This window comes from Poecilia latipinna, unplaced genomic scaffold (genome assembly GCF_001443285.1).
Source record: "Poecilia latipinna isolate Pla-1442-1.1 unplaced genomic scaffold, P_latipinna-1.0 Scaffold2038, whole genome shotgun sequence".
NCBI classification, from domain to species: domain Eukaryota; kingdom Metazoa; phylum Chordata; class Actinopteri; order Cyprinodontiformes; family Poeciliidae; genus Poecilia; species Poecilia latipinna.
Window position 1 is genome coordinate 97,187 of NW_015114654.1, and position 21,983 is coordinate 119,169.

At 39.4% G+C, this 21,983-nt stretch overlaps 3 protein-coding genes across 5 annotated transcripts in view; all 3 read right to left on the bottom strand.

Moving 5' to 3' along the window:
* The window catches only part of LOC106935873 (uncharacterized), a 12,240-nt gene extending 7,255 nt beyond the window's left edge, over positions 1-4,985 (bottom strand). For all 3 annotated transcript variants that reach the window (XM_015016579.1, XM_015016578.1, XM_015016577.1), the window contains exons 1-4: positions 4,849-4,985; positions 4,751-4,779; positions 3,562-4,452; positions 602-931 (exon numbers count right to left, since the gene is read on the bottom strand). The gene's annotated coding sequence lies outside the window, so the exon portion shown is untranslated. The remainder of the gene's footprint in view (positions 1-601; positions 932-3,561; positions 4,453-4,750; positions 4,780-4,848) is intronic.
* Positions 1-12,737, bottom strand: part of LOC106935870 (uncharacterized) — a 33,950-nt gene extending 21,213 nt beyond the window's left edge. The window contains exons 1-5 of the mRNA XM_015016575.1: positions 12,693-12,737; positions 11,935-12,283; positions 10,640-10,930; positions 9,742-10,050; positions 9,268-9,531 (exon numbers count right to left, since the gene is read on the bottom strand). Of these exons, the coding sequence (XP_014872061.1) occupies positions 9,268-9,531; positions 9,742-10,050; positions 10,640-10,930; positions 11,935-12,283; positions 12,693-12,737 (1,258 nt within the window). The remainder of the gene's footprint in view (positions 1-9,267; positions 9,532-9,741; positions 10,051-10,639; positions 10,931-11,934; positions 12,284-12,692) is intronic.
* Positions 12,738-14,588: 1,851 nt separating this feature from the next.
* On the bottom strand, positions 14,589-21,121 carry LOC106935871 (uncharacterized). Its single transcript, XM_015016576.1, has 7 exons — positions 20,908-21,121; positions 20,194-20,505; positions 19,271-19,549; positions 17,946-18,077; positions 16,003-16,034; positions 15,334-15,393; positions 14,589-15,094 (listed from the first exon to the last, which is right to left on the bottom strand). Exons 1-7 carry the CDS (start codon positions 21,068-21,070, stop codon positions 15,026-15,028), a joined length of 1,047 nt encoding a protein of 348 aa, XP_014872062.1. The 5' UTR covers positions 21,071-21,121; the 3' UTR covers positions 14,589-15,025.
* Between the last annotated feature and the right edge of the window lie 862 nt (positions 21,122-21,983).

Here is a 21,983-nt window from a genome sequence, read left to right on the forward strand (position 1 = left end):
AAGGCAACACAAGAGATTATTTTGAACTGGGATATAAATAGTTTCTGCCTCATCCAACCAGTGGAAACTGTTTTCTGGACAAGAATCCAAGCCATTGTATCTTCTCAGAGAGCAGTGTAATGTGCAATTTTACTTTGTTGGATCTGGTGAGGATGGAGAAACTGAAAGGAAAACAATAATTGTTGTCTCAGTCTAAAAGATGCTAAATTTACTTTCTTCAAAGTGAGAATCTTAGTAAAAGGTTAGGCACTCAGACTGCAGAATGTAGAAAATAAAATAAATAGTAACAAGAGAACATTTTGATTAGATTTTAAGAGCTGTCTCTATGTTACTTCTGCACTAATTTTGTAGATTGATCAGGTTTTCATCAGCATGACAGAGGAAAATAAATAATCTAGAAAATGAATGATTCAGTGGTGAGAGTAAACATTTTACTACACAATACAAGATAAACTAACTAAATCTAAACATCTCCACAGCACGACGTCCAAAATGATGTCTCAAAGTTTGGCCCCAGTGGGGAAACATCGGTCCAACATTTCACCAAGTAGATCAGAAGGAAAGAGTCTGAGTGTTAAACCATTCAGGTCTAAATACTCACTGGTTAAAACATTCAGACACACATCTGACATGGTACTGGTTCCAGGTCTACAGATGAAGATTCCAGCATCATCATCATCGATGTTGTTGATGGTCAGAGAGCAGCTGCTGTCCATCTTTAACCTGGAAGCTCGAGGTGAACTCTGAACAACTTTTCCATTTCTAACCTCTGAGTAAATTGCGCTTGTATCTCTGTTGTAAAGCCAGGAAACAGCAGAGCATGATGAAGATGATGATGATGATGATGATGATGATGATGATGATGATAACAAACAAGGTAGAACAATATTTTCTCCTTCTCTGTGATAGAGATGAAGTTCTCCTCTGGTTCCTGCAGCAGAAACAAAGATGTTAAATTTTTACACAGTTCATCCAACTAAAAACAAACTTGAAGGTAAAATCAGAAGTGTAGTTATTTCCCCAACATGTTTAATTGTTTTCACATTTTTATCTTAGACTTTATTCATTGTCATTGCACAAAGACACATAACTGAAATGTCATAGCTTGGCCACCGAAGCACACACACAAACACACGTGTGCCTATAATTACATAAAATACAAATAATAACATATTGCTAAATATATATAACTTAGCATTTTCCAGCAGTCTCAAACAGTCTTAGTGATGGGTCTGCTGGTTCTGAGCTAGTTCTGAGTCTGACTGTTCTGCAGTAGATGTTACAGAATCTCCTGCCAGACGGATGAACAGACCATGGAGAGGATGGGTGGAGTCAGAGGAGCTGGTTTGCTCTGGCTAAGCAGCATCTGGATGCAATGTTCTGGATAGAGGGGCGTGGAGTCCCAGTGATCCTCTCCACTGTCTTCATTACTCTTCAGAGACTTCCGGTCTGAGGCCTTGCAGCTCCCAGACCAGATGGAGATGCTGCTGGTCAGCAGGGCCTCAATGGCTCCTCTATAGAAGGTGGAGAGGATGGGAGGGGGGAGGGAAGCTCTTCTCATTTGTTTCAGAAAGTACAGACACTGCTGTGCCTTTTTCACCAGTGGAGTGATGCGAGTTGTCCAGCTGAGGTTGTCTGTAATATGAACCCCCAGGAACTTAGTGCTGCTAACGATCTCCACTGCTGTCGCTGATGAGGAGTGGTCTGTGGTTGGGTCAAGACCTCCTGAAGTTGACGATGCTTTTCATGATGTGGTTGGTGTTAAACCTGGATCAACAGGGTCATCAGGGTGACCAGCAGGGGGCTCAGGACACAGCCCTGGGGGGGCAGTGTTCAAAGGAATGACAGTAGAGGTGTTATTACCCACACGGACAGACTGGGTTCTGTTGGTGAGGAAGTCCAGCAGCCAGTTGCACAGTGGAGGGTTGAAGCCCAGGGAGACCAGTGTTGACCAGAGTTGTCTGGTGTTGCTGGCATCATGAAAGAAACCTTGGATCTTTTGTCTGTAGGCATGTTCTGCTGCCTTGATGGAGCCGTTTAGTTTGGCCCTCACTGATCTAAGTCCTGCCATGTCACCAGATTTGAAGGCAGCATTTCGCTCCCTCAGCCTAGTATACATCTCCTTAGTCATCCAAGGTTTCTGGTTGGCCCGTGTGACTATGGACTTTGTTCTGTAAGCTTCTCCATACCCCACTGGATGTAGTTTGACACTCTGCATTCTCCTCCAGGTCCGTGTGTAGCGGCCTCTCGGAAATGCCCCAGTCTGTGCATTCGAAACAGTCCTGCAGGTCAGACGTAGCTTCCTCAGGTCACACTCTCACCTTCTTCACCACAAGCTTTTCTTTTGTGATGGTGGGATGAGCATAACCGAAAGAGGATCTGTAGAGCTGAGATAGGGGCAGGGTTGCTCTGAAGGCCTTCTTGATGTTGGTGTAGACCAAATCCATCGTATTTTCTCCTCTGGTTGGAAAATCCACATGTTGATGGAAGTTAGGAGGAACAGTCCTCATGTTAGCCTGGTTAAAGTCTCCAGCAGCATTAAAAACACCCCCTGGTATCTGGATTGTCTGTCAGTGTTGGCATGGTAAATAGTACTCAGTGTTTGCTTGGTGTTGATGCTGGGTGGGATGTAGACAGCAAAAATGATAACGGTCGTAAATTCCCGGGGTAGATAGGAAGGTCTGCATCTCACAATCATGAACTCAATGTCCACAGAGCAATGACTGAAGATCAGGGTGGCGTTGTTACACCAGCTGTTAATGTAAATACAAACACATCTCCCCTGGATTGACCACTAAGAGCATGGCTCCTGTCAGCTCTGAAAGTTGCTAACCCATCCAGGCTGATGGCGCAACCAGGGACAGATGAGTTTTGCCACGTCTCACAGAAAATGAGAATGCAGCAGTTTGTTTCCTTTTGGTGGTTAAATCCAGCTTTAGGTTGTCCAATTTGCTTTCAATGGATCGAATGTTAGCACCAAGATGGAGGGAAGTGGCAATCAGAAAGGGTTAGCTTTTAGCTTAGCTGTAAGTCCACCATGACAACCTCACTTTTGTTTTCTCTCATGCCTTCCCTGGTGCCTCAGTAGTAAACTTGATCTAACTGAAAAGTCCAAGGCTTTGTAAAGTTGTCTGTGTCTCTAAATTCATGGAGTCCAGACGACTGAATTTGCTCAGTAGTCTGACGGTCATGGACTGTTCCTGCGCCGTTTCTCTGAGCTGTTGTAGCAGGAAATATTGACTTAAACAATAAATAGGTTGTATTACCGGGAGCTGAAGCCATATAGGGCGCCGCCATGGTAACAAACTATATTCACTTATATTTACAAACTATTTATATATAAACTATCTATAGTAATTGATATCTTCATTCCCTTGAGAGATCAGATGTTTAAACAATGAAAATCATTTCTGAGCATTTCTTTTGTCTAAATGTGACTTGTATTAAAAATGTTTGCTTCTGTAAGATTATGTTTTTTCTTAATTCTCCACAAAATGTCACAATCAACCAAAGTGTTGTCTAACTTATGTCATCTTCATGTGAAAGAAAACAGATCTTTACCTTCAAACTGGAGCACAACGACCAGAACCAGAACCAGAACCAGAACCAACATCTCCTGTCCGTCTATCAGCTGCTGAACTGAGACTTTTCTCTGTTGCTGATCTGAAAACACTGATGATGTTTCCTCTTGATGTCTGAAACAATGGTTGAAAACAGCTTCACACCAACACCCAGCATGTATTCTGTAACTTTGCTCTTATCAGTCTTGTGTTTTCTTTAGAAACTGAACTAAAACCACAAATAGAAGGAACTAGTTGCTCTAACTTTAGTGAGAAATGAACATTCAAAATGCATCCGTTTCACTTTGTAATGCTGAGACATGATTTAGCTGAAGGATCTGTTGGTGAAGAATATAAACTGAAAAATAATACATTTTATTTTGTCTTAATTTCTAGTTTTCTGTACAACAGATGAGCAGTCAAACAGGAACTGTGATGCATACTAATGAGCTGCGGTCAGTCCACTAACAGCAACGGCTCTGAGACTCTGCAGACAGAGAATTAAACCGAGTTGGAACAGAATCCAGGTCAAAGTTCATCACTTAGGCTTCAGACTCAGACCACATTTGGTTGAGACATAATTCATCTCTACTAGAGCTGGACGGCCAGCAAACAGTCATTCACCAATTATACCCATCAGAACTCACAAGCCCCCTCTACTGGTGACAGTTAATATTGACCTGATAATACAACCAGAAATGCCAGCAGTCTGGACCAGAGGCCATCAGATCAGAGAAACAAACTGAGCTGTAATGATCGCTTCCTTCCCATTAAGATGCAACATTAAAGCAAAGTGTTTTTATATGGACTGTAATTGATGTGATGAAGATGAGCGGAGTGCGGCGGCAGCAGAACGTTCTTCGCTCACTGGGTCGTCAACAGCAAAACGAACCTGAAATGAAAGCAGACATTAACTGGACAAAACTGTATTATGGATATTAACTATATTATCAGAGGAAATTCAAAGCATTATGAATGATTCCACAGTTGATCTGTTTATTACTCTGATGGAAGTTTTACACAGTTTAAAAGTCAATAAATCTTTGTCAAACTGCAAGGAAACAATTTAAAGCAAAATTGTTTAAATAATGTTACAAACTAGAAACTTCAAGTCTGAGGGGAAATGTTTGTCATTTATAATCTACATATAAAAGGTATATGAATGTATTCATCATGATTGTTTCTCTTACTTTAATGTCTTTCTGAGGCTTTTTTCTTCCTGCAGTGAAAAACAGAATAAAGTGATTAAAGTGTGTAAATTGTCTCCATGGTAGCTGAGTTTCCTCACCTCTGGTTCTGATGATACCAACAGTGAGTCCAACCATCAGGATCAGTCCTGTGATCTTCAGAGTCAACATGATGAAGCTCAGAGGAGACGAGGCGGGGGGGCCTGAGGAGGAGACGGAGCAGCAACCTGATTGGATCATTTTCATATAAATGAAGAAAGATGAAAATCATTTTACTAAGATGATTGACTGAGCTTCAAAACCAGCAGTGTCTTCTCTCCAGCAGACACTATGTATTTTATTTTAAGACAGAATATTTATTTTATGTGCAGTTCTGATGCACTTCTGTGATTAACTAATAGATTTTAAGGCGTTAAATATTTTAATACAACTGAATTTCATTTTTCCTATGGAACATGGAGATCTACATAAAAGGCAGTGGTGAAGAGTTAAAGTGTCCTGAATAATAAGAACATTCATAAACAATCAAAATGACTAAACATTTACACAGAAGCTGATGATTTTCATCATAGCAATTTAACCAACATGTGAAAATGTGTGATGTGATGACATCATACCTTCTGATCCATAGTGAGCTTCTATCTTCACTTCGTTTCCTTCAACAAACTGGCAGGTGAATCTTCTGCTGCTCTGAAGATTCACAGTGAGAAACGAATCACAGTCAGCCTGACCTCCGAACTTATATCCATCACCTCCACCGAACAGTTCACCTCCTGTCTCATTCAGCCAGCGGAGGCTTTTATAAGGACAGGAACCCAACACACTGTGTCTCCACAGAGAGCAGCGTAATGTGATCGCTCCATCATTTGATGGATCAGCATCAGATGGAGAAACTGAAAGGAAAACGAAAACTGTCAGTCTGAAAGATGTTAAAGTAACTGTGGAGAAACTTCACAAATGCAATTTTATCTCAGGCTGCGACAAGCAGAATAAAAAACAGTAGCAAGGAAACTCCCTGATACATTTTTAGATGTTAACTGAGTGTTACTTGGTGATTGATCTGAACTAATAATACAGATCTGAGCAGATTTACATCAGCATGATGGAAAAAACAAAAAGTCTAGAAATTAAATGATCCATTTCTTTGATCAAACATTGAACCACATTTAAAGACAAACTGATTAAATCTAAACATCCTCAGCACAACGTTCACTCTGATGAGCGACTTCATGACGTCATCACAGCTTGGCCCCGCCCCCAGATCAGACAGGAAGGAGAAGAAACAGCAGAGGACAGAAATAAATCTTCATCAAGGGTTGGTATGAAATTAATGTCTTTAATATCATGGATATGATCGTTTCTCTCTGACTGAACAACATGTGACCTTCTGACTGCATCAGGTCACTGAGAGGTTCCCTCATGTTAAAGTCCAAAGAAGTTCAAGGTTCAGAGAAAAAGGAAATCAGAACTGATGATGTCAGAAACATCTGTCCAACATTTCACCAAGTAGATCAGAAGGAAAGAGACTGAGAGTTAAATCATTCAGGTCTAAATACTCACTGGTTAAAACACTCAGATACAGTAAGGTGGATCCTGAACCGGATCTACAGCTGAACCATCCAGCATCTTCAGCAGTGATGTTGTTGATGATCAGAGAGCAGTTACTGTTCATATGTAGCCTTGAAGCTCGAGATGAACTCTGAACAACGTTTCCATCCTGAACCTCCAGCTGAGTGTTTTGGTTTTTATCCGTGTTGTAAAACCAGTTAACGTCGTGGCATGAGGAAGATGATGATGACATGATGTCACATGGTAGAGCAGCTTCATCTCCAGCTCTGTGGTAGAGATGAAGTTCCTCTCCTCTGGTTCCTGGAGCAATAATGAAAACAAATTAAAGTTTTACACACTTCATCCTTCACCAAAAAAAATATGATGACATTAGAAATGCAGAGTATTTTTTCTAATATGTATAAACTGGTAAAACACATATTTAAAATATTCTAATTTCTAGTTGATATATTTATTCTCTGACAAGTTGAGACAATAAAGAATATCCTCTGAACATTTTTATATCTCGAAATGTTTACTTCTGCACATTAATTCACATATTTCCATAAAATAACTCAAGCCAAAGTTTCCTTTAATTTTTCTCATCTTCATGTGAAAGAAAACAAATTTTTACCTTCAAACTGAAGCACAACGACCAGAACCAGAACCAGAACCAGAACCAACATCTCCTGTCCGTCTATCAGCTGCTGAACTGAGAGACTTTTCTCTGCTGCTGATCTGAAATTACTGAACAGTAGTTCCTGTTTGTGGCTGAATTAAAGGATATAAACAGCTTCACACCAACACCTACAAACTTCTGTGTTTTCTAGAAACTGACAGAGAACCACAGACAGAAGGAACTAGCTGCCTGAACTGCAGTTAGAAGTGAACATTTAACAGAAGTGAGGCGTTTCAGCTGAAGGAGGTGCTTGTGAAGAACAGGAATCATAAACTGGATTATATAGCTCAGATTTGTTTTGTCCAACCTCTATAGATGCATTTGCATCAGTGAAAGAGGAAGTGTGAAGTTTGCAGTCAGTTCTCTAACACCAGCAGCTCTGACGCTAAAACAGAACAGAATCAGGTCAAAGTGAAGCGCAAACCGGCCTGAGAGAGAGACTTCCTAATGTCTGCTAGAAACTAATTATATTTATACTACAAGTCCCAGAATGCTCTGCGAATTGAAGAAGAAACCTCAGTTGTCTGGCCATCAAAATAGATAAAAAAGAACCAAATTGTTTCTTAATAATATTTTTCTTTTTCATTTTTATCATATTAGAGAAAGTTTCTATTGAAAATCAACTCAGGCGGTAATAAACCAGAAAAAAGACTCTTTCCTACATTTTATTTTAAAAATTTGCCAGGCAGTTTCTATGCACAAAAAAGTCAACACTTTCATGAGTTGAGTTCTTGTTTTGAGAACATTGAACTGAATTATCATGTTTCTTTAGTGTTTAAAGTCAACAGAATGAAACTGATATTATTGTCTTATTGTCTTTTATGGATGAATGAAAGAGATACAGTGAATTTCTCAGGGAAAAACTTTGGATATTTCATGGACAAAGAGCTGCAGCACTTCAGCTGAGTGTCTCATCAGGCAGCAGAGTTTCAGTTCAACAACTGGATCTTCCCTCCGCCGCCTTAATTCATGTTAATCTGCAAATGACTTCATCACATTTTTAACCTTTATTTTAGAGAAATTATGCTAACTAAATGAGAACTAGTTTATGTTAGAGCTGTTAAAAAGTTATATATTGAACAATCAAAATGAATCAGTTCATTTTAACCTGACTAAAGTGAATTATAGTTCTTGTAAAGGATAAATAAAACGTTGTTTTGCTCTTGCTTGATGTTCTGAGCAGAAAGTTTTTCTGGTGTTGAAGATTTCCTTGGTTTTCTGAACTTGACTTTTTATAAAATATGAAATTTTACTATTGATCATTAAACACAAACTGTGTGACTGAACATCAGAGCAGAGTTTGAAAATAATAACTGTTACTTCACATAATAGATAAATGCAACTTTTCAGCTAATGACAAAAAATTATTTAAAACAACCAGCCTGCAAAAATAAGCCTTAATATATATTTATTAAGGAATACAAATAATAAAAATATGAAGACGGTGCGAAGGCATACATATGGATGCAGCATCAAAATGAAGCATTGTTTTTATATGAACTGTAACGGATGTGATGAAGCTCAGTGCAGTGCGGCGGCAGCAGAACGTTCTCCATCATTTTCATAATCCACTGTGTCGTCATCAGCAGCAAAACGAACCTGAGATATTTAGAGAGAAATATCAGAGCAGAAATTTATTTTACTACAGCATCTCCTCATTAGTCAGGTAGAATAACAGCTTTACACAATTTAGAAGTCAAAAACTTTATTTTCTAACAAGATTTAAAGCAAATACTATAATGGGAAAATATTTAAAGCAATACTGCTTAAGTACTTTGACAGTAATTTGACAGTTATTATCTACATATGAATATGTATATGAATGAATTTTTCATGCTTGTTTCTCTTACTTTAATGTCTTTCTGAGGCTTTTTTCTTCCTGCAGTGAAAAACAGAATAAAGTGATTAAAGTGTGTAAATTGTCTCCATGGTAGCTGAGTTTCCTCACCTCTGGTTCTGATGATACCAACAGTGAGTCCAACCATCAGGATCAGTCCTGTGATCTTCAGAGTCAACATGATGAAGCTCAGAGGAGACGAGGCGGGGGGGCCTGAGGAGGAGACGGAGCAGCAACCTGATTGGATCATTTTCATCTGGTTTAGGAAGGAAATAGTTTCAACATGATGGTGGACTGAACATCAATCTGAGAGTCTGAGACTTTGGATCCACATTCAGAACCAGGAGAACCTGAACCACCATGATGGAGAAGAAAACTGGAGATCTACATAGAAACTGAGGTGTGGAAAGTTTCATTTCATCATTTTAACTTCTTCATAAAAATCAGACATCATACCTTCATGTTGGTAGTGAGCTTCTATCTTCACTTCGTTTCCTTCAACAAACTGGCAGGTGAATCTTCTGCTGCTCTGAAGATTCACAGTGAGAAAAGAAACACAACCAGTCTGTCCTCCTGATTTATATCCGTCACCTTCACCAGTCAGTTCACTTCCTGTCTCATCCAACCAGAGGAGACTTTTAACTGCACAAGGACTCAATGAACAACGTAATGTTACGTCTCCATTCTTTGTTGGATCAGAACCTGGTGGAGATGAAGAGACTGAAAGAAAACATAATAGTGTTTTAACATGAAAATTATTTCATTAATTGAAGGTGAGAAACTTTGAACATCTTTAAGCGATGATCCGTAGAAAGAATGAAAATGGAGCTAATTTTGAAGTTAGATCCTATCTGATGTTAAATGGAAAACTCCAGAAATGGATTTCAGTTTTAGAAATTGGAGTCATAGCATTCATTTCCAAGTACTTACTGCTCATTATATTTAGATATACATCTACATCATGGCTGCCTCCCTCCCAGAGCTGACAGCTGTAATGTCCAGCATCCTCAGCAGTGATGTTATTGATGATCAGAGAAGATTTATTGTCCAAACTCAGCCTGGCAGCACGAGACGAATTCTGCACAATGATTCCTTCCTGAACTTCCTGCTGACTCTTCATGTCTTTAGCTCTCTCATGAAGCCAGTTAACAGTGGAGCATGATGATGAAGTCTTTCTACAGGGTAAAACAGCAACATCTCCAGCTCTGTGGTAGATCTGGACTGACTGCTTCCTGGTACCTGAAGAAAAAGACAAAGATTTTATGCTACATGTAGCTTTTTACATCAGTCTCTGTGATGCTCAGTTAGAATTAATTTACAACAAATTCTGTTAAAAATAAGACATTTTAAAAATATTATTTTGCCAGATTTATTTTCATAAAGTGATTTATTGCTGGTCAACAATATAAATCATGGCGAGAACGGCCCTGATCAAGTGCCATATTTGCTCATTTCCTCTTAATTTATCTAACTCAGTACTGCCATCTAGTGGCTACATTTCCTAACAACGCCAACTTCAACTCACTGACAGCTTGACAGATCTACAATGTTAGAAAAGGAAGAACATGTTTGCATTTGCAAACAGATCATTTGCTTTTAGAAACACTGGATAAAAAGACTGGCTTTTGTTTTTAAAGCAACAAGTTTTGTCCTCTTTGCTTTCATAAAGTCCAGTTCAGTGATCCAACCATAGGACACAATGAAAGAAATATTAGCATCAATAAATCAAACACTTTTACTTTCAGGTGAGAAACTGATTTAGAGATGTAATATCAGTTTCTGCTCATCACCAGGTTCTCATTCACTCAGAAAGGAAACAGCATCATACCGATAAATCCCGGCGGGTAGCGAGCGTCAACTTTCATGCAGTTTCCTTCAACAAACTGGCAGGTGAAGCTTCTGTTGGTGCCGCTCTGATGCTGCACAGCCAGAGAGGAATTCCAGGTTCGTGGTCTTGTTAAAAGTAACCCAACACCTTCACCTGTCAGCTCAGTTCCCGTCTCATCCAGCCAGCGGAAACTGTTCCTGCGACCAGAACTCCACCCCACATATCTGCTCAGAGAACAGTGCACTGTGAAATCTTCCTTTGCTGGATCAGCATCTGGTGGAGATGGAGAAACTGGAAGACAAATAAAAACTGTTGTCTTATTCTGGAAGATGTTAAAGTAATTTCTCAAAGGTGAGAGCCTTAAAGGGATAGGAGTCTCAGATCTGAGCAGGTTTTCATCAGCATGACGGAAGAAAAATAATCCTGAAACTAAATGATTCAGCGATTTGAACAAACATTGGACCAGACACATAGTTCCTTCATAAAAATGTCATAAAAATGCTATGTGTAGCAAATATGACATAAAAATATTTGACTTCATAACTGAATGCTATTGGGTCTCTGTCTCTTTAAGAAATCCTGCACATTCTGAAACTCCACCTTCAGGAAGTTGTCACAACATGGCACCTCTATTCGCCCTTCAACAACGTTTTACAAGCGTTGCTCTAAGAAGTAGCTCCTATAATGAGCTCATCTGATGCTCAGTCCTATCAGGTGTTTGCTAATTGCTGCTGGATGGTCTGAAGGAACCAGGCTAGGCTGCTGGCTAGTCTGAAGGAACCAGGCTAGGCTGCTGGCTGGTCTGAAGGAACCAGGCTAGGCTGCTGGCTGGTCTGAAGGAACCAGGCTAGGCTGCTGGCTAGTCTGAAGGAACCAGGCTAGCTGCTGGCTAGTCTGAAGGAACCAGGCTAGGCTGCTGGATGGTCTGAAGGAGCTGAGTGGAGTTATGGGGAAGGGCTGCTCTGTGAGGCAGAAGTTGTGAACTGCATCTCTGAGGAGTAGCTGTGTCGTAAAAAGGTGGGGCTACGTCCCACAGAGTGTTTTGCACAGCTGAAGTGTTGCCATGCAGATGGGAGGATTTCTCAAACATGCATGAAAGAATCAAAGCAACACTCCAGGTTTATTTCTGATGAGGGAATAACGTTATAGCATGATGTAAAGCTTTTACATGATACTGCCCCTTTAAATCTAAAAAACCCAACAGCAAAACCAAAGAAGTTCAAGGTTTTAGAGAAACTGATGATGTCAGAAATATTTGTCTAACATGAGTAAATCATTCAAGAATACATACTCACTGGTCAGAACAAACAGATAAACTCTGCTCTCATCCAAATAACTTGAAGCCACATAACAGATGTAATCTCCAGCATCATCAGCAGTGATGTTGTTGATGATCAGAGAGCAGTTACTGTCCACATCCAACCGGGAAGCTCCAGGTAAACTCTTAACAACTTTCCCATAATGAACCACTTCGCAAGGCGTTCGATTTCTGTGTAAAACCCAGTCAACAGTGGAGCATGGGTAACGTAAGGTACTGTTACAAGGTAGAACAAGATCTTCTCCAGCTCTGCGATAGAGATGACGTTCTCCACTGGTGCCTGCAGCAGACAAATAAGACACATGAAAGCTGATCTCATTTCCTATCTTTTAGATTATTGCAACTCTCTTTTTACTTGTTTTAATAAATCTGCTGTCACTCGTCTCCAGTTGGACCGGAAGGCTGCAGTGACACTTTTAAACAAAAACTAACAGAAAGTCACACATTACACAGATTTGATCTTCTCTACATTGACTACTGATTAAATTTAGGATTAATCTAAAAATTTTAGTCTTGATTTTAGAGCGTTAAATGGAGAGGCCAGTCCAATGCAAAATGTTGACCCCTCATTTTCAGCCTGCTCTCTTCAGTCCTCAGCCCAAAACCTTTTTGTCATGATTTGTGTTTCTGTGTATTTATTGTAAGGTTTTTCTGTGTTCAGTTTCTGTCCAGTGAGTCTCTGTCTCTGCGTCTTCCCTGTTGATTGATCCCAGCTGTGTCTCGTTCCTTGATCACCCTCCCAGTGTCTTTGTCTCTTGTCGGGTCCTCGTTGAATGTCATTTGTTGTCTGTCTGCCTGCTGTAACAGTCGAACTGTAGAGTCCTGTGTTGGTTTAGCTCACTTATTCAGTCCTCAGTTTTTCAGTTGCTAACGCTAATTAGCTGTATGCTAACTCTCTGCCGTGCCGCCTGTTCTGGACTGTTTTGAGCTTTCTTCATTCAATTCATCATTTTCTTCTACAACCTGGGTTCCTGCGTTCATCCTCTTCACCTCCCACAAACCACTTTATGACACTCTTGAATGCACCCAAAACCCAGTTTAAAACCAGTTTGAAACCAGTTTGAAACCAGTTTAAAACCCAGTTTAAAACCCAGTTTAAAACCAGTTTACAACCCAGTTTATAACCTCTCAGACTGCAGCCCCCCTGTTTCTCTGTCTATTCCTTCAAAATGAAGCTAAATTAACTTCTATTCAGACAAACTTTTAGTTAAATGTTCTACTTTTGACTTTATTAGGAGTTTGTACCACCTTTGGTTTATTTTATTGCACACACCTTTATTTCTGTGAAGCACTTTGTGATCTTATCTGTGAAAAGTGCAATATAAATAAAGCTTCCTTATTTTCTTTTACACACCTCATTATTCACAGAAACAAACATAAACTTACTGTTCATGTCAACAGTAAGAAATATTTTAATCCCTGTCAGGTTATAAGTTTGAGACAAAAGCCAAAAAATATTTAATCCAAATTTTCTGAAGCATTTTTTATATATTTTGTCGAAACCTGACTAATTGATAAAAGCTATACAAATTTACTTTTGCAAATTCTAAATGTTAGTATTTGTGTCTCCAGTAAATAACAATAAACCAATGAGTCCTTTAATTTTTCTCATCTTCATGTGAAAGAAAACAGATCTTTACCTGCAAACTGAAGCACAACGACCAGAACCAGAACCAGAACCAACATCTCCTGTCCGTCTATCAGCTTCAACACTGAAAATGCTGATAATATTTCCTATTTATGGCTAAATTTATGGTTGAAAACTTCATGCCAAGCCCTGTGGTTGTGTCATACTTGTATGTTTTCTAGAAGGTGACAGACAACCACAAAGAGAAGGAACTAACTGTACAAACTTTAGTCAAAAATTAACATTTAAATTACATTTAACTGTTTCACTTTGCAACATTTAGAACAACTGAGGGGAACCGAGTTTTAGCTACAGGTTCTGATTGTCAAGAACATAAACGAGGCAATAAATTAACTTTTATTTTTATAGTTTCTAAGGTTTTTTGTACTCCTGTTGCACAACCTTGTAACATTCTTTGCTTGGGGAGTCAAAGAGGAACTGTGATGCATGCTAATGCTAAAGAGCTGCGGTCAGTTTGTTGTAATGAATTTATATATAATAAAACCAAATGTAATCTTATTGTTATCAGTTTAGTTTTTAAATAATAATTATAATAGAAACAGTGATGTAATGGTCATATATTCCAGTTTCGGCCAGCTGCCATTTTGTGCTGATCAAGGTCTGAAAACTGCACGAGAAAGTCTTCCTGTTTAACTACATTAAAACAGAAATCCAGATAAAACTAAAACCAGGTCACCAGGGAGAACCGCCCACTGACCAGCAGGGGGCAGCAACACACTGCTGCCTCCCACGCTGCTAAAAACTGAAACACTAAACAAAAACACGCCCTCTAGTGGAGGGCATGTCACAATAACGATTTTCTAAATACAAAATAAAGCTGACAGCGTTACCACGAAGCAAAATAAACATGATACTATTGGAGACCTGTATCAAACATGTTATGAAGAAGCCTGTTAATTTACTTATCAAATGTAAACTCAAATTACTAAAAACAAAGTTTATGCAGAAATAAAGTAAAAATGTGGAATTTTAATAAAGTATTTTATTTCCAACATTAACACATTATAGCCTTAATCTAAATAGGTTTTACTAAATAGTTCTCAACAAATTAAATCCCCAATATAATATTTAACAAAATCTTGTTTAGAAAGGTGATCCGGTGTTGGGTTCGGTGTCGGGCTCGGTGTTTTGGGTTTGGTGTCGGGTTTCGGTGTCGGGTTCGGTGTTTTGGGTTTGGTGTCGGGTTTCGGTGTCGGGCTCGGTGTTTTGGGTTCGGTGTTGGGCTCGGTGTCGGGCTCGGTGTTTTGGGTTTGGTGTCGGGTTTCGGTGGCGGGTTCGGTGTTTTGGGTTTCGGTGTCGGGCTCGGTGTCGGGTTGGGTGTTGGGCTCGGTGTCGGGCTCGGTGTTTTGGGTTCGGTGTTTTGGGTTCGGTGTTGGGTTCGGTGTCGGGCTCGGTGTTTTGGCTGTAGACGTCGCTGCGATCAGTCTGCCTCCGTCTTCTCTTTAGTCCTGACTGTAGAATAAGTCACAGTGTCTTTGCCCAGTTTGACCTGCAGAACACAAACCACAAACTGTTTCAGTTCCATTTGGACGACTTGTACACATGTGGCTGTTGAACATGTTCACAATGTGTGCAAACTTCACATTCACATCATTTTAATGGCTTAAGATGCTGAAATAACATAACACTCCTCTAAAAACAGAAAATCAGGGAATTGCACCATGTTACATTTAACAAGATGAATTCAGTGTTCAGTGTTATAAGTCTAAAGCTCTTTGGGCCTCTCACCTTCTGAGAGGCTTCAGGAAGGTTAACAGTAGCGTAGGTCAGGTTGGACTGCAGCTCATCCTGAGAACAGACAGTTTGCTGTTATCTACTGTATCAGTAGAAAAACGTTCTTTGGGGAGAAGCAGAGAAGTTTGAACAGCAACATGTGGAAAATAAGTTTTAAGAAGTTTAAATATTTCAGAGAATAACAAACCAGAATGACTAAATAAAAACTTTAGTTATTTCACACAGTGATGAAATGAAAACAAATAAAACTGTTGGACAGAAATGAGGGACAGAGATGTTGATCAAATGGTCCAGACAGGTTTTGAACCTGAGACGGTCCTGTCAAAGTCTCTCAGGTGTGTCTGATCAACCTAAGGAGCTAAAATTACAAACATTACATTTCACATTGACATTAATTATTCTATTACTTAAGAAAACACGTGCTACTGTATTTTATTGACTGATAAAATCAGTTGTTAGCTGCTAATTGCTAATTCATTCTCTGACTAATTCAGAAAACAGGAAGAACCTGCAATCATTTCCTGTCGCTTTGTGCTTCATGAGCGGTAAAGATTTTGCAGAAGTTATGTTGAAACTACGTTTTCTGGTCATTCTTAAAAATATGGAGGTCAATTAGATGGTTTATCTGATCTCTATAGGAAACATGTTTATTTTAATACTCACATAGTGATGATTTCCACAGGCTGAATCTTGATCTTCAGAGTCAAAGGAAAACAAATCGTCAATGATTTTCATGAACACTTCTGCTTATTAGTGTGCTGCGCTGCGGTTACTATGGAAACAGCGCTTCCTTATTCTGAGGCCCGACTTTCAACATTAGACAGAAACAGACGTGAACCACAACAGGAAGCAAATGAAGCTGTTTGGCTCAGAGAAATTAACGTAAAATGTTAACAGTTCACCAGAACAACTAACCACCAGCTAACTATCTCACAGGTTAGTTAGATTTACATGCTAAAAATATAATACAGTAACCAATTATGAAGCGAACATTACATTTTGTCAAATGTTATCATCAAAATCATCAATAACAACATAATATATCAAACATTAATCAATATCCAGTTATTGTTAATCAAAGGCATCTCTAAACAGGTGAGATTTTAGTATTTATTTAAAGGAACTCTCTTTTTCTGGAAGTTAGTTCCAGAAGCTGAATGCTGCTTCTCCTCGTTTGATTTTTGGTTCAGGAGATGCAGATCAGACCAGAACCAGAAGTATTTTATAGTCTATTCTCTCAGTGAAGGGACTTTAGAAGTGAGTTGATGTGCTCTGTCCTCCTGGTTTTAGTCAGAACTCCAGCAGCAGCGTTCTAGATCAGGAGGATTTTTCTAGTCAGGCCTGTGAGGACACTGTTGCAGTAATCAATGTGACTAAAGATAAACGCATGGATGAGTTTCTCTAGATCTTACTGAGACATTAGTCCTCTGATCCTGGAAATATTCTTCAGGTGATAAAAGGCCGACTTTGTGACTGTCTGTATGTGACTCTGAAGGTTCAGGTCAGAGTCCAGATTTCATCCTGATCTCAAGTTTCTAGCTGTGATAACTGCAGCGGTGTGCTGACTCTGGATCGTTGTCTTTAGGTCCACAGATAATAACTTCAGCAGCAAGAGATTATAGAATTCACTCAACAATAATCAATAATCAATAATAATATGGATTTCACACTGAGTGTGATTAGAGCATCACAGCTCAAGACCCAGTTTTCTGTTTCCTCCATCCTGCACACAGAAACAGTTTTCCTCTGCGTTGTGGAAAGCTTAAGGCTGGAGTGGCAAAGGTCAAGCGTCTCTGCTATTATTATCCAGCAAAGTGTTTTATCTGTAAATAGCTGATAAAAATGTTTTGAGGAAATAAGAATATGAAAAATATTTTTGTTTTTACATTTTCTTTACAGCTTTTCTTTCTGTTGTTTGAGAATAACTCTACCTTTTCATGTGAACCAGTGGGTCCAAAGTGGGTCCTGGAGGCCCGGCATCCTGGATGTTTTAGTTCTCTGCTTTAAAGCACCTGGATCAAATGATGCTCATTAGAGGCCTAAGAAGAACATCGACATGCTGAGGAGGTTGTTGTTACCACCAGGGAGAGAACTGAAACATGCAGGATGCCGGGCCTCCAGGACCCACTTTGGACACCCCTGATCTAAATACAGCAGCTTAACATGAATAGATGATAGGGATTTTGACTGATTCAGCCTCTCTGAGGATGACCTGATGGTGGCTTCATTTAGCCTTTGCTTGAAATGTTGTGTTCCTGCAGAACATCTAAAAGAAACTTTCATCCAACAGGAGCGATAACCATCTTAGGGTCTGTAGATCGTCAGAGGGAAGCCCCCCCCACCCCCCCACGCTTCCCATCTCTGGATTATTTCATTATTATTTTTTAATTTCCCTTTGGGATTAATAAAGTATTTTGAATTTGAATTCAATTCAAATTCTTCTAAAATCCACATGCATCTTTCTTTTTCCTCAGTCTCTGAAAGGTTTAACATAAAGCTGTGCATCAGAACATGCTTGTTTATTTGTCTGCATTAGCTTTAAAAACATTCAAGATTTTGAACTATCATAATGAAGATTTGTCGATTGTTTAAATTGCCTTCAGTACCTGATGAAATTCTGTGATCTTCTCTATTTCTGGTTTTCCTGAGTTTGGTAAAAACAGCAGCAAGAACAACCAGCAGCAGAACGCCGATCACTGATCCAATGATGATGATGGTGGTGTTATCGGCAGGAGCTGCTGTTAAAAGACTCAAAGATGAAAAAACTTTTGTGGCGAGATGGTGTCCGACACTCATCACTCTGAGCACCAGGTGAAATCAGAATCACACCTCTGATTAATGCCTTTATAGCTGTACAGGTTCCAGCTACAAATTTCATAACCCCACCAGTTATCCTCACTGCTCAAGAGCCGTCTGCATGCAGTGGATGCAGCCACCCACTACATATGGATATGCATCCCTTAAAAGGATCCACCTAGTGCCCCTAGAGCCACCTGGAAACCCCTGCCTCTTTCACCGAATTGCCTCTCCATGCACATAAAGCAAGTTGGCGGCAGGATGACCATGAACACAGTTCATGGCATTTCCTTCTCTTGCTGCTTCCTAGAAAACAACGCATGCTGCAGAGTTAAATACGACTTAGAACAGCCATACGGCTTCTTTAAGATGCTAAGATCTTAGCTGGATCATTCCTTCTGCACTAGTGCGGTATTTTATTTCCACCCTTGCCTCCCCCTCTCGGTGATCAAAAGGAAGAAAGCCTGATGTGCTGCCGGTCGGTCCAATTACATGTTTGGGCCTCTTCAATCCACTCACTGATTCCAATGCCAGTAATACCATTGAACTTGTGACAGAATCTGTCCCTGAGCAGCACCACCAACTGCTCAGTAACCACAACAACAGCAAGCATGACACTGCCAACCACAACCAGGAGAGCAGCAACTTCCAGGAATCCCCCGTTTGCCACCCTCTGCTGGGCTACTCCATCCGCCGGCCGCTCCTCCATACTTGCAGGGGAAAAATCACCTCAAATTGTCAAAACAAAATGGTAAAAATAAATCCTGAACCTAGAGGTCTGTCTTCCTTTGGACAACTACTGCTGCCTTGTCTTACAACACCATAAGAAGATAATTTAAAAAAACATCTAAAACATACTACACTTAAAAAGAATCAAGTCTGTGTTCAATGATGCATTTTGCTGAAACACACCAAACTATGAATGCGTCCATCAATCAGAGATGTGCTTCTGATGTCACCTGGTGCTCAACACAGGGAGGGAAGAAAACCATCTCAACACATTTGCACATGGTGGAAAAAAGGGAACAATGTATACTGAAGATTAAACAAGCTACTGCTTAATTTCACTAGGCCTACATAGATCGATGTAATCACAGTTTGTTTCAACGTTTGTCTTAATAAGATGACGTCATACCTTCATGTTGGTAGTGAGCTTTTACCTTCACTTCGTTTCCTTCAACAAACTGGCAGGTGAATCTTCTGCTGCTCTGAAGATTCACAGTCAGATGAGAATCACAGCCAGTCTGTCCTGATATGTATCCATCACCTTCACCAGTCAGTTCAGTTCCTGTCTCATCCAACCAGCGGAGACTTTTATCTGGACAAGAATTCGACCCGCTGTATCTCCACAGAGAACACCCTAATGTTATTTCTCCATCTTTTGCTAAAACAGCATCTGGAGGAGACGGAGAAACTGAAAGAAAAAGAAAAACTGTCGTCTTAGATTTCTGAAAAATGCAGAACCACTTTTTGAAGAGAAAAACTAAAAAAAACAGAAAAAATGTTGTCTCAGTCTGTGAAGAGTAGACAAAGAAACGAAACCTGATAAAAAGTTTAGATGCCTGTATCGTTTTTGGAGACTGACCTGCATTAATATTGTAGATCTGAGAAAGTTTTCATGAGCATGTTGGAACAAACCAAGGAATCCTAAAAGTTTTTATTCAGTAGTTTGATCAAACATTGAACCACAAAACAAGACAAACTGATTAAATCTAAACATCCTCAGCACAACGTTCACTCTGATGAGCGACTTCCTGACGTCATCACAGCTTGGCCCCGCCCCCAGATCAGACAGGAAGTAGAAGAAATGCATGGACTGATGGGTAATGTTTGCCTGAATCTAAATAAATGATCGTTTCTCTCTGACTGAACAACATGTGACCTTCTGACTGCATCAGGTCACTGAGAGGTTCCCTCATGTTAAAGTCCAAAGAAGTTCAAGGTTCAGAGAAAAAGGAAATCAGAACTGATGATGTCAGAAACATCTGTCCAACATTTCACCAAGTAGATCAGAAGGAAAGAGACTGAGAGTTAAATCATTCAGGTCTAAATACTCACTGGATAAAACATTCAAAAGCACATGGCCATCAGAGGAGGGATCAGATCGAGATCTACAGGCGTAGCGTCCAACATCAACGCGATCGATGTTGTTGATGATCAGAGAGCAGCTGCTGTCCATATTTAACCTGGAAGCTCGAGGTGAAACATCAACAACTTTTCCATTTTCAACCTCCAATGAAAACCTTAAGCTTGTATCGCTGTAGTAAAGCCACTCAACGTTGGAACATGAGGATAAAAATGACTGAATGTCACAAGGTAAAACAACATTTTCTCCTTCTCCGTGATAGAGATTACGTTCTTCTCTGGTTCCTGCAGAAGAAACAAAGACACATTAAAGTTTTTCATACTTCTTCATTCACTAAAACAATCATGAAGGTGAAACTAGAAATGTGTTGTTAACTTATTTTCTGTCATGTTTGACTTATTGTTACATTTTCTCCATTAGAACCTCTTAAATAGCTGTTTGAGACACATTTGTATCAAAAATTCTTAGTATTTCAGTCCTAATCAGGTCAGAAGTTTGAGAGAAAAAAGAAAAAACTTTGAATCAAAATTTTATGAACATGTTTATTTTCATATATACATGTTGAAAACCTGAGTAATAAATGCTACTCTAACGTCTGGGAATATGAAAAGGTAATTGTCATTAAATATAAACCAAAATGTCTTTCAAGTTGTTTCATCTTCATGTGAAAGAAAACAGATCTTTACCTTCAAACTGAAGAACGACCAGAACCAGAACCAGAACCAACATCTCCTGTCCGTCTATCAGCAGCTGAACTGAGAGACTTTTCTCTGCTGCTGATCTGAAAACACTGATGATGTTTCCTGTTTGTGGCTGAAATAAAAACAGCTTCACACCAACACCCAGCATGCATCCCGTCACTCTGCTGTCGTCACTTTTGTGTTTTCTTTAGAATCTGAAGTAAATCCACAAATAGGAGGAACTAGTTGCACAACCTTTAGTTAGAAATAGACATTTAAGCTCCATTTCACTGAGTCACTTTGTGACACTCAGATCAACTAAAGTGAATCATTATTCTGATTAAGCTTTAGCTGATTATCAATAACATAAAGCAGATGAGTACTGAGGTTTTATTTTGTAGAAGTTATTGCTTTTTTTCTGTATATTCTGTTTTAATTTCTTTTGCAAAGTAACTCTTTGCAAACTCCAGCATGCTAATAATTTAGATCAGAAAATCTGGCTCTTCTGTAAACAGACCATTGAATGATCTGCTGGTCATTGAATTATTTGATGCAGAAAATGTTTCATTTGGTTTAAGAAATTAACAGACAGTTTTGGTCATTTGACAGTTTGTCCTTAATCGTTAAATGGTGATTTAGAGATTTAGTGCTGTGAAGAGTTTCTGTTGTCTGATTATGGATCCATCTGACTCCAGAGGGATTTCAGTGAACAAATACGGAGATTTTGGTTTTTCCATCGCAAAACACAATGAGAACGAAGGGAATAGTTCCTCATCTGTTTATCTCTTTTATTAGGAAATTCAACAAGTAAAGAAATTACACATGCATACAGAAACATGTTTAAAATACAACACTGTTTTATATAAACTGTAACTGATTTGTGATGAAGCTCAGTGCAGTGCGGCGGCAGCAGAACGTTCTCCATCATTTTCATAATCCACTGTGTCGTCATCAGCAGCAAAACGAACTTGAGAGAAAAAAACAGATTGACTGGATAAAACTGATACATATAAAAGGTCTATGAATGTATTCATCATGATTGTTTCTCTTACTTTAATGTCTTTCTGAGGCTTTTTTCTTCC